General features: G+C 39.2%; 1 protein-coding gene across 1 annotated transcript; it reads right to left on the bottom strand.

The window, feature by feature from the left end:
- Positions 1–3,357: 3,357 nt before the first annotated feature.
- Positions 3,358–6,107, bottom strand: LOC125316706. Its single transcript, XM_048285766.1, has 2 exons — positions 5,636–6,107; positions 3,358–4,281 (listed from the first exon to the last, which is right to left on the bottom strand). Exons 1-2 carry the CDS (start codon positions 6,021–6,023, stop codon positions 3,587–3,589), a joined length of 1,083 nt encoding a protein of 360 aa, XP_048141723.1. The 5' UTR covers positions 6,024–6,107; the 3' UTR covers positions 3,358–3,586.
- Positions 6,108–21,624: the final 15,517 nt, after the last annotated feature.

Genomic DNA, 21,624 nt, shown 5'->3' on the forward strand with positions numbered 1-21,624 from the left:
GGATGGCCCCGCAGGAGCTTGAGAATTAGGGTCGACGGGGTATCTCCCCTGGCTTGCAATCATCATTGCCTTCATCTCCGCCACCATTGTGGCGATCACATTCATTTGGTTTTCCAGATTACCCACACGAGGTGCGAGCTCCTCTTGTTCCATCCTTAATTTGCGCGTTTTGCTACGAGTCCTCGTATTTGTCACTCACCTGTTTTCGGGATATCAAATCAGTATGGGAAATATTAAAGGATTGGAGATATTGATCCGTGGTAATTGACTTTTCTATATGTATGCATGAAATGCTCATGAAAGAAATAATATGTGTTTATTACAAATCAGATTGTTCAAAAGCATCCAAAAGATAACAAATATGTAAAATCTAAATAGGGGAATGGATCTATCCAAGTCGGGGACGCTTCCACTCTTCTTGCTCTTCTGATCCATCGGAATCCCACAAGTATGGGTCTTCTCCTTCCGCCGACATCCACCGCTCTGGATCTTCGGGAATGTACGGTTCTACTCCCGGTACATATGGTACTATGTACTCTGGCTCATATGACTCTACTTCTTCAATCCGAGGAGATACGCACTCGGGTACATATGGCTCGACCGTTGATTGGCGATACTCCTTAAACTTCTGGATATACTCTTTGGAGGCCCCGTGAACGTTCATCTCGTCGTCCAAATAGTCCGGCCATTCAACTTGTTGCAGTGGGGAATTCTTCAAAGCGTGAAGAATAAGCTTGATCCGGGCCCAATACAACTCCTTTGTTTCCTTAGTGAGCTTTCCTCGTGTCATATCAAATGAGAAGATCCCGGGACAAACATCTGGTGGTATCTCTTGTAGAACTCCAAATTGCCTCACCACTCGAATGGGGTAATACGCCACAGCGCCGGTACATCCCAATAAGGGAATAGGGTTATCTTCAATACCCGAAATGCGAGCCTCCACAATCTTGGGCCAAGTCGGACGCCACCTAATATGTTCGGGTTTCAAATTGTCTAATAGCTCAACCCACTTTTTAAACGAATATTTGGGTACAAGGGATTGACACTTAAGGAAGGATCTAAGAGGGTGAACGTGCTCATTGATCTCATAGCACCCTACTCAGAGTTGGAAAGTCTTTATATGAGAGGTGAACCACAAGTGGAGTAATCCGCTAGACGCTTGGAAAACAGCCTTTTTTGAAGATTTGGAACGATTTAAGGAGAGGAAGGTCTCAGCTAATATCATGTATGAATAATCCCAACGACAACACGCTTGTCTGGCTATATGGGTTATGGAAGGGTCAAAGGTAGTTCTAGAAGTCGGGAATAGAACGAACGCAAAGAAAGCCAAGATGAACACCTTTCCCGATTTATGACCGGTTTCGGTGGGTAGAGAGGAATAATTGTCGAAAAGGAACGAGAAGGTGAATTTGTTGGAATTGGATTTGTAAACTTTTTCAATCTCAGAAGTTTTAAGGCAAAGGAAACTCGATAACGAACGAGTGGAGTCCATGTCCAAAGGGGGTTGAGCTATTCGTTCTTCAAATTTGGCCCCAATAATAGTGGTATACTCCTCGAGCATAGGAGTCAACTCTAATCCTCGAAAGTTGAATGTCATTGTTCGCGCGTCCCATGCCTTGGCTAGTGCTTGAATGAGCGCCGGTTGGTATTCCACTTTGATCAAATCTACAAGTCATCCCAAACGTCCTTCCACATAGGCTTTGTTGACGATGTCGAGGCGATCCCACCATATAGCGAGTTCCTTGCGCGGTATTGGGATGACTTTGATGTCCCCATTCCCCATGATCTAAAAATGCAAAAATGATGATCCTAAAGTCAATTACCACAGTTTAATATGCATATGCATGTAATGTGATGCAAATGTGCTAACCAAATTCCATGTCATCTTTTGGTAACATGAGGGTCAACTACTCCCACCTGACCCAAATAAGCCAAATAGGGTAATTATGGACCAAATCTCACCCAAAGATGGCATGTAATTTGATTAGGATCGTTTAAGCGTAATCGGGGTAAAAAGTCGCTCACAAATTGACAACTCATGAAATTTACAAGTCTAATATAATAAAGTCGAAAGAGATAGAACACGATAATATCTAGAGATGTTCGGACAATAAATGTCGATGAAAGTACATAATAGACTCAAAATACAATAAAATCTAGTGAAGCTTTCTAAGAGGAATGTACTTAAGGAAGGATGTTGGAGATGATACTCTTTTTTTTTTTTTAGCTTGCTAGAGGATTTGAGACTAAAGGGAGGATTTGGGGAGGAATTTTGTCTCGGCTTTCCAAGAATACTGGCTTTTCTTTGAGCTTGCCGTGAGGATGGGATTAAATGAAGTATGTTTACGAGAAATTTTTTTCTTGAGATTAGGTTGCGTTTGTTTTTTTGAAAAATGAATGATTTGAACAATATTTTCTTGAAAATGATAGATTCTATTGGGTACAAAAATGAATGAAGAAAAAAAAAATATTTTCATTATCGACCAAAATATTTAAATATCAATTGTTGTCAACATTAAAAATATTTGTTATTAACTAATTATTTTAAGTAATACAAAGATCATTTTTATGAATCCAAACTATTCATTTTTTCAGAAACAAATTGAGATTAATAGGTGAATATTGGAGAGGAAATTTGTTTAAGCATTTCAAGAGGACCCGACTAAAGAGTGGATGTTGGGAAATACATTCATTTGAGAATAAAAGAAAGATGTCGGGGAGGAAATTTCTTTTTAGCTTTTCAACAAGATTGGACCAAAGGGAGAATGAAATGACTCATGCCTCCATCACTCGGTTTTTTTTTTTTTTTAATACCACGAAAAATCTAAGCTATTACGTTAGTGACAATTTTTTTGAAATTAATTTTTTGACCATAAAAAATTTCAAATCGGTAAACCTGAAATACATTTAACCTCAATTAATTTCCATTAAATTGGGTTAAAACCAAGAAAAATTCTAAACCAAAACATCTGTGACAAATGGAGAGTAAAAACTCTAAATTGGTACACCTATCATATATCATATATGTGTATCCGACCCCCAAAAAAAAAAAAAGAAGTACAATGTCCAACTTAGCAATTTAACGGTAAAATATAAAGGAACTAACGAAAGGTAAATTTATCACGATGTACTAATTTTGAGTTTTTTATGGTAAAAAAATAAATTTATCATAAGTATACCAGTTTAAAATTTTGTGATATTAACCTTTGTTTTTAATTTTTTATGTCACGACACCCCTCGAAAACAAGATAAAGATCTTGCAAAAGTGGACAGTTTAATCAACACCACTGTTAAACTCAAGCTTAGGATACACCTGAATTTCATTGCAAAATTTCTGCAGAAGAGAGCTACCACAGACCGCGCAATGGGCACTGTGGTCTCCTAAATTTACAACCTTGATATCACACTAAACCCCATTAAGAGGACAAAGGTGCTACTCTAAGCCATTTTACATACTCCATAAAGAACACAGAAAAACAAAAGAAAACCTGATGACCCTCAAAAGGGGAAAAAATGACTCATCAATCAGCTGGTTTGCCAAAATTGCCGCCCATCACAAAAATTAATGACTAGAAGTCCTCCAAGATCAGACTATCATCCAGGTTAAATGCCGGTGTCCAACCCACTTAGCAGCAACACGGATTCCAATGGCTAATGCTGCTACAAACAAGGGCATTGGAACCCTCCTGTTTGTCCCTACTTCTTCAACTTCTTTCCCTTCTGAAAGTTGCCTTGAATGATGAGATATAGCTAATGCAAGATATGAGGCTATCACCACCACTCTAACCCAAGGCTCCCCTATGGCAGCCATTACAGCTGCAGCAGGTAACACAGATGAAACATTGTCTCTCTTCTTAATAACACGTGAAAACCCATATAATCCCACTAACAAAGTCCATAAAGCTGGCTCAGAGATGTAGCCTCTCACAGCTGCATAACCAATCAATCCAGCTACTGTAAGAGAGTATGGCTGACTAGAAACACAGTTCGGAACGACAGCCTCTCCAATGGCTACCACTGCTGATGCCAACATAATGATCACAGTCAACTCAGGGACAGGAGCATATGCTACTATGCCAGAGTAAAAGGCCCGGACAGAGTAGATTGCAGTTTCGATACATCTAATTGTGAAAGTGATTGGATCGCCAATAAAATGAAAGATAAGGGCTAGGGCAAGTTTTAAGAGGTACCCCACAAAACCAACAATTGCCAAGGCAGCCTTCTTCCAGTTAGATAGTTCAAAGAGAACTGCTCTCCATGCATAAATAAGGAAAGCCAATGCTGCAAATTGAGTAAAGACTGATTAGAGAGGTGATTTGATGGAAAATGATGATGATGATGATGATGATTGATGATAAGATCATCGATAACTAGTGGTTCCATGAAGTACAACAAAGACAATATAAGAAGAACAAGAACCATGGTCGAACAGTATAAACAGCTCTAAACTAACAAGCCATAAAAAAACCATGCACAAATAATTAAGACCAGTTTATCGAACATTCATGAATTCATTTGAAGGCTCTATGCACCAGATAAAGAGAATGACTTTTGTTTTCATACAAAACAAACCTTCCAATAATAAATGTCCCGCAAAAGGAAATAGTGTAAATGACGACAACTCCCCAAATTTGCAGGCTCGAATTGTCATCCCGTGGTTAAAAGGAAGCATCTTGCTCACCTGTGATTTCTGCTGCTAATCCTGCTAAACATTTTTTTGTTTGCTCTAGAAAATTTTAGGGTTGTGATTCATAGGTACTAGTACGTTAGCTCTACGTTTATATTGGAGAAAAGCACCTCTTTGTGTTTCGCAAGCACAAAATCGACACAGGCATTATCTTGATTGAAGCAGTTGGCCAAAACAGCAGAGCACCGACTACAGCTGCTTTGCAGCTTTGGTCAAAGACTTCTGAAGTGAGATAAGAGAATAGGAAAAAATCGAAGGAAAACTTGAATTAAGGTTCCAGAATAGAAGGAAGATTGATAGGGTAAACTGATTGTGGGTGTGGTGGAACTTTCAAACTCTAGGGTGTCAAATCAAATTCTTCATCCTTGCTTGGACTTCACTCCCAAGAGGAGGGGCATGGCGCAGTTTCCCCAGGAAAATATGGATTGTTCTCAATCAAAACTTGATGCGTACAAAGACAGCAAACCATAAGGATCATCCAACTTAATTGACCTCCTAACCAACTCAGTTTAGGATGACATCATACATCTTACAAGGATATAAGGTGAGAGGCCATAGTTCATAATCAGACGCACTTGTCGGATAAGGATCTTATCGAAGCACTCCTTTGTCCACATAAACGGCAACACTCCAGAAATGAAGTTGCAGCAATTAGCAGGGGAAAAATAAAATCTTTTCTCACTTACGACGCAGGTCGAAAGCCCCCTGATCTGTTTACCCAAAATTTCACTTCATTATGATGAAGTTTCAGTTTTTGTCTACGAATTAACACTACTTCAAGCAAAATCATTTAGTGTTCATGTTTGGCGAAACCCCAAAAAGCTCCCTCCCTAAGCAGACAGCCACACACATGCCGAAATGAAACTCAAGATTGAACATCACCCATAGAAACTAAAGGCGAACGCACAAACGTAAACAACAAGAGCGTCTGAAAATGCAATCCCCTACCTACGAACAAAGGCCAGCGAATCGGAGGATCAGGAGCTTCTCTGTTTAAGTGCCTGAACCTCTCGGGCATGGTACTCTCGCCCCGCGCCGCCCTCTCCGCCTCGTCGACCTCGAAGCTCCCCGCGCTCTCCGCATCCGAGACGAACGCCGCGATTCCTCTTCTTCTTCTTCTTCTTCCGCCGCACAGGAGCCCTAACGGGTGCCCATCAGGTCCAACTGGGCTCAGCTTCGGGCTCAATGCTAGGGTCCCGGCTTCGGGAGGACGACCTGAGAAGTGCGACCCCACGTGGCTTCGGAGGATGAGCGGAGTCGGGTGAGGGAGACGAATGGGAGTGCGAGGAGGAGAGACAGGAGAGGAGGAGAGAGAGAAGAAGAGCATCGACGACATGGGATTGGGATAAAGGAGAGGTTTTCACAGGGGTTTTGTCACTGTTTTTTCAGCGCGGAAGAGGATGACAACCTACGGAGACGTGCAATTTTTTTTTTTTTTTTCGGTTTATGTCGTGAGCTGTTATACAAAAAACGACATCCAAACGGAGCTGGTTACGTCGTTTTGCAACTCCGTGAAAGAAAAAAAAAAAAAATTAATGCCGTTTCCTCTTTATAAGATTAATTGAAATCGAGGTCTCGATTCGACTGGATTGTTGTTGATTACGAGCTCACATCGCTCCATTCGCCGATCACATTGTTCAATTTGCCCTTTGGGGTTGGGATTTTGGGGTTTGCCGGTGGCGAGAAAGCATTGGGGTTCTTGCCGGAAGTGACGACAATGCACGGCCTGCCTAACTTATCACATGTATACTAGTTTAATGTTTTTTGTGATATTAATCAAATATTAATAAAACCTAAAAAATATAAATTTATCACAAATGTATTAGTTTGAGATTTTTAGTGGTCAAAAAAGTTAATTTTGGATAAATTTGTCACAGATGTCTTAGTTTAGGATTTTTTGAGGTCAAAATTAGTTTGGGATAAATTTTTTTATAAATTTATTTATCCGAGGCTTTTCATGGTGTCAACCCAAAATAAAAATGCAGGATGACAAAATAGTTGAGGGAAACAAGAAAAGGCACTGTTGTACTTTTGCTTGTCCAGGCGAAGAAGCAGAAGCTATATAAGTCTTTGGATTCATCTAAAGTCCAGGAGTAGGAGGAGCTTACGAGGTTGAAAGTTTGTGCTTGTTCAGAGGATACATTTAGACATCTGGATCGATTGCTTATGCTTGTTGAATTAGATGAATCATTTAATGTCGGGGCGAGAAAGGAGGCTACCTTGGCTCATTTAGTAATTTGTCGGGCGATTACTCGACATGTGGCCATTACAAAAAACGCCCATTAGTTATTCCTTATTTGCCCGAAAATCATTCATCCCCACTTGGTACTCATTTTTCTCGACTGTTCTATGTTACTTGTGAAGGATCTAAATAGTCTTCGTATCTCATATGTGGCAAGATTAAGAGTGTGGGCTCAATCATAATACACAAGGCTTCGGCCCACAATGGTAGACCAGGTCCATTGTTAGTTGTTCTTGTAATATTCATATCCATTTCACTTTCTAAGGCAATATTAACTTCCTTTGGAGGGCTACTCGAGAAGTTCATTGGGCGACCTTATTTAAGAAAAATTCGTCGTCAAGGTGTTCTGCATCGCTCCGGAGACGGGCTGCCGGCGTTCCTACTCGGTCTGAGCGCTAACATGAGGATCTCACGCCACGATGAAGGATTCAAATTCAAACTTAGAGAGAGGACGTCGCTCAATACGGTCGTGATTCACTATTCAAAGATAAATGTGCCTCATGGCTATGACAATACCGAAATGCCGGAGGTCTCAATTCACTGTAGCAAGATACATGCATTACTAGTACGAGCGGGACTCGAACTAAGTGATAGTTTATAAATATCGACCGTACTACTAGGTTGCCTATGTAGTTATCAAGCTAGCAATAGATGTCGTTCCTTAGTTGTTTATAACTTTTATATAGTCATTATACGTAAATTTAATTACTTGAGGTAAAGTATCATCATTCTCATTTTGGTTTAGGTGCAGTAGGATGAAGAAAAACTGTCCAAAAAGTCCTAACCTTATTGCACTTTAGTCAATTCTGTCTTAAATATTTTAATTGTGCCAATTGAGTCCTAAATATTTTCATGTTTTACTAATTAAGTCATAAAATTTTTTATATTTTGCTAATTGAGTCTATCCAATTAATTTTAGCTGAAAATCGATGATGTGGACGTTGTTAATCTTATGTGGCGCAATTGCCACTAACTTGGATAAATTTTAATAGCATTTATATATATATATATATATGTATGTATTTTGTTCCCTTCTTGGCCTTGCTAGTGACCGCTGGGTGGCGGTGATAAGCTTCGTCAAAGGCTGGAGACGCACTCGCCTTTAGCCGATCGCCGAGGAAGAAGGGAAGAAAAAAAAGAAAGAAAAGAAAAAGAAAAAGAAAAAGAAAAAGAATTCAAAATATTATTAAAAGTTATCTACATCGGAGCGGTGAGTGTCACATAAGACGGAGTTCTTCAAAATTGGCCAAATGGACTCAATTGACAAATATAAAAATGATTAGTATTTAAATGACACAATTAAAAAATTTATGGTTGAATTGACAAAAGTACAATAAATTAAGAAGTTTTTAAACAATTTTCCCTTAGAAAGAAAGCGACGTTTCACCAACACAATCAATCAAATCAAGAGCCAATCTCCATGGGCTTGTGCACGACTTTCGTTACTCATCTATTGAATACGATGCGTATTTTCACTCCCCATCAGATCCAAATCAAGACCTGGCCCGGAAGGAGAATAAAAAAATATGTCGGGTCAATCAATACAGTAGATGCATATAATTCGTCGAAACATCAAGCAATAAAGTCTTCAACTAATTGTTCATGCACGGAATTGATAACGAGATGTGCAAATTAATTCTAGACCGACCCCTATCTTGATCTGCATGGTGACAGGCTTCTCAGGTAGGCGTGACCCGCATCACTCGTCTATGACATAGTAATCGATCGCATTCATGGCAAGAAATGATGTGGTGGAGCTCAATCACGCAATTGAGTGAAAGTCATTATGAGTTCCGATTGAAGTTTGTGAAGATTCGAAGTGCCTCTACACGAGATAACTTTATCGATAGACGGTGAATTGCGAATTAATCGATTGTTCAAATTGCAATTCACTCAATTTGGGACGATTATTTTTTTACTTGAAACATCCTCTTCTTCCACTAAGAACCACTAATAAAACATAGTTAATGAGGTTCAGAACATAGAACATACCAAAGAGACTAGGGATTAGTCATGCAAGTATTAGGGAGTGCTTTCTTTCGGTAAGCTTTCATAATCCAATTAACTAAAAGATTCGCCTCTCGGCAAGCTTTTACGATCTCAACAAGGTGATGTTGAGATTGTACTTTTCTAATACTCTATTTGTTTCATGAAAAATGAATGTTCTCATGTTATTTTTCAGAAATGATCAATTATGATGTTTTTAATAATCGGGTAATAAAAAAATATTATCATTATCGACAACAACTGATATCCAAATACTATCGTGCACGATGAAAATATACTTCGTTCATTCATTTTCGTAAGCGATATAAACAATCATTTTCAGGAAAGTGTTTTTCAAACCATTCACCTAAGTTGTCATCCTCAATGCACGAGTTGTTTCTCGTTTATATTGATTGCGCGATCGATTTTCGCTTTTGTCTTCGTTTGTTACTTAGGCACCAAACGTCAACGTTTGCTACCTCGATATCAAAGGTGTGCGAATTGCCATTACAACTGGAAAGTTGACCCAAACAAAGAAAAGAAAAAAAAAAAAAACTTGGCAGGTGGAAGGACAATAACTGCTTGCAGGATGGATTAGTTGAAGAGTGGGCACGACATATGATCACAAGACATTGACCTTCAATCGTCAATTCATCACCAGGTTGGGCCACAAAAGTCTAATTCAACAAGCATAAGCAACCGATGCTTTTTTTTTTTATACCATTTCCTGGACTTTAGATGAATCCAAAGACTTATAGCTTCTGCTTCTTCGCCTGGACAAGCAAAAGTAAGTGCCTTTTCTTGTCTCCCTAAACTATTTTGTCATCCTGCAGTTTTATTTGGGGTTGACACCATGAAAAGCCCCAAACCAAGAAACCTGTAAAATTTTTATTCCAAACTAATTTTTTACCTCAAAAAATCTTAAACTGGTACATCTATAACAAATTTATCCAAAATTAATTTTTTTTATCGCCAAAAACCCCAAACCAATACAATTGTGATAAATTTACTTTTATTAGGTTTCATTAATATTGGGTTAATATCACAAGAAACCCCAAACTAGTACACATGTGACAAATGAAAGGTAAAATCCCAAACGATACACCCGTCAACTTCCATTTGATGGTAAAATTTAATGAAAACTAACACAGTGTATATTTATCACAGATATACCGGTTTGGGATTTTTGGTGATTAAAAGTTAGTATGGGCAAATTTGTCACATATCTAAAAATTTGACATTTTTCATGATATTTACCCTTTTGTTTTTGGGCCAAATTTGAAATTCTACAGTCTTTTTAATCAACCATGTGAGCCTACGATATAGAGAGTGAATCACACTATCAATGCCAACCAAACTCAACTTATATATCAATGCAAAAGCCGGTGACTTAACATTGGACCGATCTTTATTTTTTCGACAACTCTAAAAGCAAAGGCAAAATGACACAAATGGTCCATGAACTTTGACCTAATGTACAATATAGTTTCTGAACTTTTAATTTGATCAATATGGTCCATAAACTTTAACCTAATGTGCAATGCGGTTCTTAAACTTTTAATTTGATTAATATGATCCTTGAACTATTGAGATATGTTCAACTTAGTCCCTGAACTTGAATCAATGCAAGGACTATATTGAACATCTTCTTATAGCAGGGACTAAGTTGAACATGTTCTAAAAGTTCGGGGACCATATCGATCAAATTAAAAGTTCATGGACCATATTGCGCATTGGGTTAAAGTTCATGGACCATATTAATCAAACTAAAAGTTCGGGGACTACATTGCACATTAGGTCAAAGTTCGGGGACTATTTGTGTTATTATCATAAAAACAAATAATCTTTGGGCCATCTTCTTGTTTAGACTTAAGTCTTAGGCATTCACGATGTTCATTATCTGTATAATATCGAGATTTGTGGAATAAAGGTGGGCTTTTCAGTTGTTACGGCATAAAGCTAAACCCAATTAAAAGGGCCCAATACCATAAAAAAAAAAAAAATCAGTTTTAGCATCTATTCCAATTATGTCCAATATTTTTTTTGTCTACTAAAAAACCTTCAACTTTTACTTTTATCCCAATTCTATCGGTAAAATACCCAAAAAAACCTTAACTTTGGCATCTGTCCCAATTATTTCCAAAACTTTTTTGTTTCATAAAAAACTCATAACTTTTACTTTTATCCCAATTCTACTACTATTAGCCTTTTGTCCACAATCAACGTTAATTAGTCCTACATGACATTTTCACGTCATTAATGAATTGCACCTAAACAAAGTTGACATGAAAAAGTTCCCAACCTGTCTTTTGTTGTTTGCTTCTCCTACACATTGTCAAGAGATACTGAGCCACTCAAGATGGCGCATCTTGGATTCTCCTTGGCTTTCAACAGCCTAAAAAATGGCTAGACATGGAGATCGATTATTTGAACAAACGATATCACATCTCATAGTACACGAAACCCGTTGCTTCTGAATTTCGAAGATTCATTAGTAAGTTTGGCGAGAAAATTCGAGCCAAGTAGGATTAACTAACAGTGATTATGGACGGAAGGCTAACATTGGTAGAATTGCGACAAAAAGTACAAGTTGAGAGCTTTTATGAGATAAAAAAAGCTTTGGATATAATTGGGACCAATGTTAAAGTTGAGAGTTTTTTTGGGTATTACCACCGATACAATTAGAACAAAGGTAAAGTTGAGAATTTTTTATGAGACCAAATAAGTTTTGAATATAATTGAGACAGATGCTAAAGTTGAGAGACTTTTTTGGAATTAAGCCCATTTAAAAGAGTTAAAATCATGCATGATTGACAACCGTAAAGTGATGGTTTATCTAAGCTGAACGTTTGTCAAGTTGAATTTATAAATAAACTTCCGCCCACTATTTTAGTCTAAATGAATGAAATTGAGATTAACATCATAGTCCTTCGTTAATGATTAATGTTCATTATGATAATTAGAAAGCCTTTTGGGTAAGTATTTTTATCGCGGAAGGACACTTTAAGTGTCAATATTTGTGTATAGTGCTCATTTTCGTGCTAATAACTTTTTTTTGGGTAATTAAAATGTCAATTTTTTTGAAAAATGGTTATTTGAGTGCCAATTTCGGTGAGCATCACTAGAAATCGTACGTGGCGTTTGCGTGGCTCGCTTGAGGATCTCAGTCAGCAATAATAAAAAAGCCAAAATTAATAAAAAAAAATTCACATGATATTTAAAATTAAAAATTTCATTGAGGATGGACCGGCGGGGGTCGCCGAGCCCTAGCCATCTACTAGCGACCTCCGCCAATGGCTAGTGATGGCCAAACTCACAGATCTGGCGAGGCCTAGCCGTTGCTAGGTGAGGTCGGCCTCACCCGGCTACACCAAGGCCGATCTAGCCAACTGCGGTGGGGCTCGACCTTGCCGGATCTGCGAGCTCGAGCCCTCGCCGCCCATCGGCGGGGGTCATCGGCCCATCCCCATCCTCGCCGGCCATTGTTGGCTGTGGTGGGGCGGCGGCAATGAGGGGCTGTGCAAGCCCTCAAAGCCCTTGCTATTGTGCAAAGAATTCTTTTTTTTTTTTCGGCGGGGGTCACTGGCCCATCCCCATCCTTGCCGGTCGTTGCTGGCTATGGTGGGGCAGCGACAGCGGTAGCGAGGGTTGCGCAAGCCCTTGCTGCTATGCAAAGAATTCTTTTTTTTGTTAGTGTTTCAGCTTATTTCTAAATTTAATTTAATTTGTAAAAGTAAGTCCACGTGGATTGAATTTCATAAAAAAAAAGAAAATTGCCACAAAAAATTAATTTTTAAAAAAAAAATTGGCACATGGACACCCTTTTTTAAAAGAAACATTCACGTAAAACTAAAAATTAGTGAAAAATATCACATGGATTGTTTGGCCGAACTTTCTCGCCGCTGGCATTTAAGTAATTATTTTTTTCTCCGATTTGGCACATAAGTGAGTCGGCAAAAAATATTAGCACCAAAGTGAGAGCCATAAACAAATATTGATATTTGAAATGTCACTATGCCTTTTTTCCTTTTCATCCTCGTTTTTGCAGTGACTTCCACCCCTTTTTCCATGATGAAGGTAATCTCATAGATGAGTACGGGACCAATAAATTCAGGAAATTCGTCAAAAGAATCCTAAATTTATTGTACAAAGGCCAATTCAGTCGTAAACATTTTAATGGTGTCAATTTAGTCCTAAGCTTTTTGAAAATTGTTAATGTAGTCCTTGTAGGAAATTTTTATCGAAAATTGCTGACGTATATGCCACATATAGTGGGTCGACATTGAATTGAAATTTTTGTTTAATTTTTTTTATTTTTCTTTCTTTCTTTTTTCTTTTTTCATATTTCTAGCTTTGCTAGGTAGCGTGCCTCTCTGATGGCTGGCGGAGGTTGCTAACCATAGGTGAGAATGACCCTCGCGAGTGGCTGGCGAGGGATGCACTTGCCAAATTCGAGCGGCCCTCACCAAGGTGAGGGTGCCGCGGTCCTTGCCGATGGCTGGCAACCATTGGAAGGTAATGGGGAAAAATGGAAAATGAGAAAGGCAAGAAATAAGTGAGAAAGAAAAAAAAGGTAAAAATTTAAAAAATATATAAAAAAAATTGTAAAATCGTCCACGTCGGTGCTTGTCATATCATGTAAGATGGCCGATACTGATTGGACAACGGCAGCAATTTTCTACCAAAATTAGCCGGAAGATGATGCGTGCATGCGCAAATAATTTCTTCATTGGTGTTGGGGCTAACAATACAACCTACATGGGGTGAATAGGTTGTTTGAGTACTTTGAAAAATATTTACGGAATAAAACAAGTTCAATTTCAAACATTAGGTCAAATATTTATAGAGATATTGTAGGGATCAAGTCAGCAGATGTTTGAAATACTCGTGAGAAGATTGTGTCTTTGAAGTGTTTGAAGATCGTGAGAAATAAGAGCACATAAAACAATATGTGACACAAAAAGATGTGATGAGAAGATGTTTCACAAAACAATATCCGAACATGTATAAGACTGAGTAAAAGATCAATTAATTTGGGATGGTTGGTTAATTCGGTTGTGAAGGGATGGAAGTCTCCACTTAGTAGCCAAGAGAACATTCGTCTAGGAAGGTTTGATTTTTTGGTAGAGTAAAGCTCAGCCTCTTACATTTTTATGCACCTTATCCAAATATGGGAGTCAGTTGACTTTTTATGAAACCGTCTCATATTTCACTCCATCCAAATGCAATATATGCTTGTTAAGAATGATAACTTGAGAAGTCCGGTCGCCAAGTTTTTGCCCTTTGTGGCTCTAATCATCCATTGAAGGTCCTCATTTCCATCCTTCTAAAGGGCGCCTTATCCCATGTTGTGCTAGGATACGGCGCCATATGCTGCTTGTCCACTCACACTAGAAGAACAAATATGATTTGTCTTCTATGCTAGCCCCGCAGAAATCACTTGGGTATCAATTGTATGTAGCCATTGTGGGATGATCTGAGTTGTTGGCTATCTATCTCTACATACTAGTCAACCAATAAAACTGTGTTTGCTAATGCCGCTGGTCCAAATTAGGTTATACCACTCCATGGGGGGTCTCACTTGTTTGAGCTCGTCATATGTATCTCGGCAACAGTACATTGAGCTTAGGGTAGACGTGTATTTGTGCAAGGAAGAAACTATCAAAGTTATTATAGGCTATTCACTATCTTAGGCTAAGCATATGGTTGATACTCAAAAAAAGTATATTATGCAATACAAGTTAAGCAACAAATCAGCGCTGCAATTTCTCCAATCAGTCTTGTTGACGCCTAAATTTTGACTAATCTATTTTTTGCATAAAAATTAGAACTAATTTTAGTTCTAAATAAAAAAATCATCTCACATATTTATTTTTAGCGTACATTGCATTGGCATATAATTGGGCAAGCAGAACACTTAATTTTGCGGGATGGAAAAATACACCGAGAAGATTTGAAACTTCAGGGACTGTATTGCAAATACTTAAAACTTCGGGGGACTCGTATTGCAAATACTTGAAACTTCGGGGACTGCATTGCAAATACCAAAAGAAGATGGAGAAAGGAAGATGGTGAAGAGAAGATAATGAAAGGAAGATGGTGAAGAGAAGATAAAGAAGAGAAGATAATGAAAGGAAGATGGTGAAGGGAAGATGAAGAAGAGAAGATGAATATGAAGAAGGGAAGATGAAAATGGAAGGTGAAGAAATGAAGATGAAGAAGAGAAGATGAAAATGGAAGGTGAAGAAGTGAAGATGAAGAATGAAGGATGGAGAACTTTGCCTATAAAAGAGAGCTCTTGAGAAGAGTTTTAGAAGGGGGAAGTGGAAGAGAATTGAGAGAGAGAGTAGAAGAGAATTGAGAGAGTTTTTTAGGAAGAGTGGAAGAGAATTGAGAGAGTTTTGAGAGAGTTTTTGAGAGGAATTTTTAGAGAGGAAAAATAGAGTTCTTGAGAAAAATCAGAAGAGAAAATTCGAGAGTGAAGAAAAGTGTTTTAGTCGAGCATCATCTTCGACGAGTCCCGACACATATTTCGCCCCTCGCAACCCAACAAGGCCATTGCTTGCCATTTTCGACGACAGCCGCGTTCTTCCAGCTCCGAGATCTTGAAGGGAACTATAACGTGTATGTGAGTAAGATTTTGTGTAATAGAAGGTAATCCTTTCCATCTCGATCTACAAAAATGTAATCGTTTGGTTTGAATATTTGTTTGTTTATTTTAGACATGCCACGTGTTTCAAATTTTAGCATTATTACATGTTAATTTATTTTTATAAATACTCGTGATTGGCTGCATTTTCTTTCTTTCTAAATCACCCATGGTGTATATCGTACAAAGTTCAATGTTTTACATCCCCATAAAAAAGAAGAAAAAACCAAAAAAAATTGCATCTTTGAATTTCGAGTAAAATCCATCAAAATTGCCAAATCAAATATTTTTCATGAAAATGGTACCGAAAGGGCGTTAGAGAAATCGACGTAACCAAATCCCCGAATTCAAAATCTCTCGGTTCGCGGAAATAAGATAGTTTTCTCCCGCTATTTTATTTAGGTTTCTAATCAACCTACCGAAAATGATTAGTGGCGACTCCAAATTCAAATCACATTGCATGTTAATTATTTGAACCTTAAGTTGCGATTTGGTATGGACTTGGGAGAGTCCGAGTTAGGTTAGTTAATTAATTAACCCGATAATCCATTAGCCCGAAAATTAACTCGTTTATTTTTTTTAGGTCGCGACAGCTTGGCGACTCCGCTGGGGAATTTAAGAGGACTTAGGCCGGATAATTTCATGAAAAAGAAATCACTTGATTTGGTAAATTTTGGTTGAATTCTCATTCTTATGTGTTAAATGTTTTTTCAGATTGGGAGTTATAAGGGGAGGAGTGATCGGCTAACCCTTTGTTTTGCAGGCTTGGTGAATTGGAATTGTGATTTAACTTTTGAATCATGGAAGCGGTGTTTGCCTTTAATTGTTGTGCATGATTTATCGTATTTACACTACACTCGCACACAACCCGTGACCGGACCTGGGTCACACTAATAGTTTTAAGATGGTATTTAGATGGTGCTTTAACCTTGGCGGTAAGGTTTCGCTAAAGGTTATCCCATCCGGATCCCGAAAATTTTTCCAAAAAATGGCTCAAGGGTCGTTCTCATACACGTGAGGCTACGATGCATGAGAATTGCCCTTGTCGACCGAACCAAGCCGAAGTGATTGGACCTGACTAGTCATGACTATTGTACGCGAGGTTGCGACTAGTCATGATGATTGCGCGCGAGGCTGCGACATGTCATTTCGTTCATCATTTCACTTTGCAAAAGCCTTTTGGATAGATAGAATAAGATTTAAATTCACAATTCATGCGCATGTCTTTGTGATTGGCATTTTCTTCGTATGAGAGGTAATTTCTTGTCTCTTGTACCATGTTATCTCATTTTTATTTTGGGCCGGTCCATGGTTTAGGTTGATTGTTTAGAAGTTTCATTGTCTTATTTTCAATTTCGCACTTTGCTTCCGTAGCTTTTACAATTTCATCAGTTGTCCTCAATTTTGATTTGGCTTATTCCTGTTGTGCGATTTTTACTAAATTCTACGATCGAGCTTTGAGTAAGTGCCAAACACGAAAATTGTAGACCTATGTTTCAACTAATATCTTGCAAAATTTCAGAATTAAATTCATAATTTAAGATGGCCCTTCGTTTTTTCAACAACATGCGGTTATAACAGTTTTCTGAACGTGATTGTTTTGGAGAGACACATTAAACTGATTTGATCCGTGCATTTCTAGTCTGATTGGCCAACATAAAAGTTGTTCATCACCTTCTCAACTATAAGCTCGTAAAATTTGGACATGTTTTGATCAACGTACGGATTAATACGAATTTTTTCGTAAAAGCGGACAAACTGAAAATTACATGTTTCAATCCTTTGGCCATAATCACTTTGTTCGTTTGAGTCTAGAGGGATGTCATGGGTCGGCTCGCTATTCTTGCTTCCTGTACTCATTTTGGGTTTGTTACTGCGTACAGGTAATTTATCACGGATCCTCCACATATTACTCGATCGGTCGCAAAGAGGATGGCCGACATTAACGCCACTATCGGTGCTGCCCCGGACGAGAAACTTAACTCATTGACCGAGCGCTTTGAAGGGATGATGTCCCGAAAGATGGAGGAAATGATGGCCGCCTTCACCACCAAACCGCAATCATCCACCTCCAGCCCGCCGCTAATCATTCCTGCTCGAATTCCTCCTGCGGATAACTCCGGTAAAGCCCCGAAAGCTGCTCCCTATCGGATAATGCCGCTAGAAGATGTGATCATCACAGGCATGAACTCGAGCACGCCACCCGTAGTCCAAATCCCTCAAGCCAGCCCCCGTGACCCCGGATTGAATGGTGATGCGGCCAAGCTGTTGGCCCAAATGGAACAGAGGATCCGAGAGGTTGAGGGGACTCACAACATACCCCAGGTCGACCTATCTGTCTTTTCAAAGGTCATTGTGCCGGAAAAGTTCAAGATGCCCAACTTCGAGAAGTATGATGGGACTTCCAACCCAGTTCAGCACGTCCGGATGTACCAGGCAAGAATGAATAAGCATGCGACCGGACCATAGTTGATTGGAAGATCAATACCGGGAAAACCTACCAAGCAAAAGGTACCCGGCCACTTCCTAATCAAGAATACAGGCCATACCAACCTTCCGCTGGTGGTTCTAGTAGCAGACCAGTTGATCATCCCTACAAGTTCCCGAGCAACGACGGAGGCTCAAGCTTAAGGAGTCGGATCGCTCACAGCAATCGTCACCGGTATTAGCAAGTAACAATGCCCAATTCGAGTATCAATTGCTCGAAAAATCAGAAGATTACTTTGATGATGAGCTTGCTACCTTGATGAGCCTGTTTGGAAATGAAGGACCTCCAGAGCCGTGATCCGAAGCAAGTTATTGTGGGTCTTCAAACAACGATTTTTGGTATTTAGTCCAAGACAGAATCAGTTGATCGTTGAAGTTGCCAGCAAGAGAGGTGGAACCAATCTCACATGAATACTCCTTTAATTCCATGTATAGTTCCCCTACGTGAGATATTTTTTACTTTCTAACTGTCTAGAATTTGCCTAGAGTTAAAGGACGAATTTTCTCCTCTCTTGTCAAACGCGTAAGTTCCTTACTAAGCTAGGCTCGTAGCAAATCAATTTGTGGACGACGCCCCTGAACGCCCGTAAAGAGAGATTCCGAATAGCCTTACTTGGGAGAATACGAGTAAAAGGCCAAACGGGCTCAAAGATGGGTAACTCCGTATCGTCCCAATTGGCTCTCGGTCATTTCAAACTCTAAATTATGCTTATTTTATTCTCGAGTGGGGATTGCCAATTGTTTTGAGAACAATATAGCAAAAAGCGAACCAACCATGGACGCCAACATCACCACAGCCTAGTGGTTGGGGGAATGACAGTGGTCCGAGGCATCCCGGGTTCGATCCTGGGATTTGGCATCAATGTACAAAGATTAATAAAAACCTTTTTGCTTCGCAGTTCAATGCCGATTGAAACTCAGCCCGGATGGTTACAAGACCGGAGAGATAACATCCCGGACATACAATCCGATCCAGATGAGTTGATCTTTTCAAATTCAAAGTTCACAAGGAATACGTACAAGGGTAAAGCGGTATCGTTTCAACTCGTTTAGAACATGAGAACGTGCATTGACGCTTTCCCTTTTGATTTTTACGGGGGTCACCGCCTTTCCAGATAGGGAAGTATCCATTCTCCCGAAAAATTAATGAAATAAGAGATTCCTGAAGCCTTTGACAATCTCATGTCTCGAACCGGATAATGAAGTTTTTGCAACTCATTTGCATGAGCAGGGGCAACTCGCGATCCACGCCCCTAAGAAGTTTCTTATGTGCTTGCGAATTCTGTCCACCAAGATAAAAAGTTGTTGCATTTTATATGCTCAAAAACACTCATACATTGCAAAGTTTGCGCATGACCTGTTCCTCATGTTTAATTTACCAACTCGAATAAGGAATATGAACTACATAAGATACATCGAATGTATGGAATGGGGCGGGAGCAGGATGATGAAAGGCAATCCTTTCCCAAACACGTCCAATTTTTTCAGGCGAGATGAACGGTGACAAAATTCCACATTCCCGAGGTAAAGAGTTTTCTCGCGAAAGGTACGATAGCCGAAATGACAGAGGCATTCAGTTCTCTATCCCAAACACTACAGGTGATCCATTGATTACCCCTTTTGAGCGGTGGTTTCATTTCTTTACCCCTGTCAAGAACCACCCCACATCGGGGTCCAGGACGATTTAATTCTAGCAAGCAACACGAGGTAAATGGTTAGAAATTTTCTTGCTCGGACTAACATTAATCTTCGGGTGTTTCTTTGCATTTATACTCGAATTTTAATTCAAGTGCCTTAGGATGATGAAGAGCATTCACTTCTCTATCCTATACACTTCATTCTTTGCATAGCCCACTTGAGCCTCGCAAATTCATTTCTTAAACCCCTGTTGGTGATCATTTGCTCATTCCAAAGGCGAAGATAGCATTTTCCCAAGGATTAGAATTGGAGATGGTCGAGTCAACAGAGAATTCCCGAATGATCATTATGCTTGTTGTAATTCCTGGTTCAAAGTCATGGGATTGTAAAAAAAAGGAGAGGCAAACTCAGCTTAAAGGAAAAGGGCCTGCTCTCGAAAAATAAAAAAAAAAAAAAAGCAAAATAAAGAGATGTCGAAGAGCTCTCAAAGAAAAAGAAAAAAAAAGAGAAAAAAAGAAAAATGAGAGTCGGGAGTAAGAAAAGCAAAGGCCGATCTCATATGAAAATTTCAAGCATAGGAAAAGCAAAGTGCCTACCAAAAGTAAGGCCAATGCACATTCATTTGTAAAGTACTTCTGAATTTTGAATGTACATTTTTGCATGTTAAGTTGTAAATTCCATGTACATGTTTGCATTGTGTCTCTTGCAAATCCTTGACAGACACTTGTTATGAAGAAGACTCCCCAAGAAATCAGTTTGTAAAGTGCAATTTTCAGTAGAAAACTACCATCCCTCATTCAATGATGGTATTCTTTCTGAAGACATTTCCGGAAGACCAAGATCGGTGACTAGTCGGCGATGATCACCAACGTCAAGCCCCTTCTCATTTAATTTCTGAGCCAAAACGAGCCTTTTCGTTCCTCGGTCCCCAATCCTAGCCTACATTATAACCCTCCAAAGTCTCTTCGATTAGGGCACTTGAGTTAACGTAGAGTTAAATGATTTTAAGCATCACTCGAAGAAGTTCGAGCAAGATTATTTCTCTCTCATTTTTGCAGGATTCTTGACTTGTAAATCCGGAGCAAATGATGAAGAAATTCATTTCAGCGACCTTGACTCAACCTGGAGTCCCCTTTGTAAACCTTTGACCTAGCTCTCATTACGGTCCTAATCAAGACCTCCGGATCGACTCGGTCGTATCAATTGCGAGATTACTTGGATCCTTATCGAATGCGATGATGGAAAGATTGAGTGATTTCTCTTGAATCCTGCAGACAGGATAAATAGCTTTTCTCGAGAGTGAGAGAAAGCCCTTTCGGACCGAAGTCCCCCCATTCAGCTCACATTCGAGGTATTCGTAATGTGAGAACCTCCCTAGACAAAATTGGTAATGCAAACTTGACGGAATGGTTATGCATGAACCATAGTATGAGTGATTGCATTATACTCATTGTTGAATATGTTTGTGTGTGTTACCTCTGACATTCTATGATAGGTAATACATTCCCGATGTTCGAGTTCCCTCCCAAGGTCTCGAAATTCTTCCAAGGATTATTGAATGAGCAAGTTTTGCTGGCAAATGCCTACCATGTACGATACAGCAATCTGCTTCGTTCCTTGATTAATCGTTTGGAGAACCCGGGTAAGTTTTTCGAACCCCTTTTCAAATTAACAACTCTTCTCATGATAGTTGTTATGATTCAATTCGAGCAATATGCCCCTTTTGTACTTATCGATTCCATTCGATGGTGCTCCTATCAAATATTGTTCAATTCGGGCAATATGCCTCTTCCGTCAAGTCGTGTAGACATATGCACCGGCGATCTTGACATCTTATCAAATCATAACGACGTAGCTCTTATGGTTTCAATCTCGGGACGTGAAGACATATGCACTGGCGATCTTGACATCTTATCAAATCATAACGACGTAACT

The sequence above is a fragment of the Rhodamnia argentea genome, chromosome 9 (assembly GCF_020921035.1).
Source record: "Rhodamnia argentea isolate NSW1041297 chromosome 9, ASM2092103v1, whole genome shotgun sequence".
Lineage (NCBI taxonomy): Eukaryota > Viridiplantae > Streptophyta > Magnoliopsida > Myrtales > Myrtaceae > Rhodamnia > Rhodamnia argentea.

Coding starts and splice junctions, on each gene's coding strand:
- LOC125316706 (XM_048285766.1), bottom strand. CDS start 6,023: ATGTCGTCGATGCTCTTCTTCTCTCTCTCCTCCTCTCCTGTCTCTCCT. Junction 4,282..5,635: donor TCGCTGGCCTTTGTTCGTAG/GTAGGGGATTGC, acceptor CTCAATTTGCAG/CATTGGCTTTCCTTATTTAT.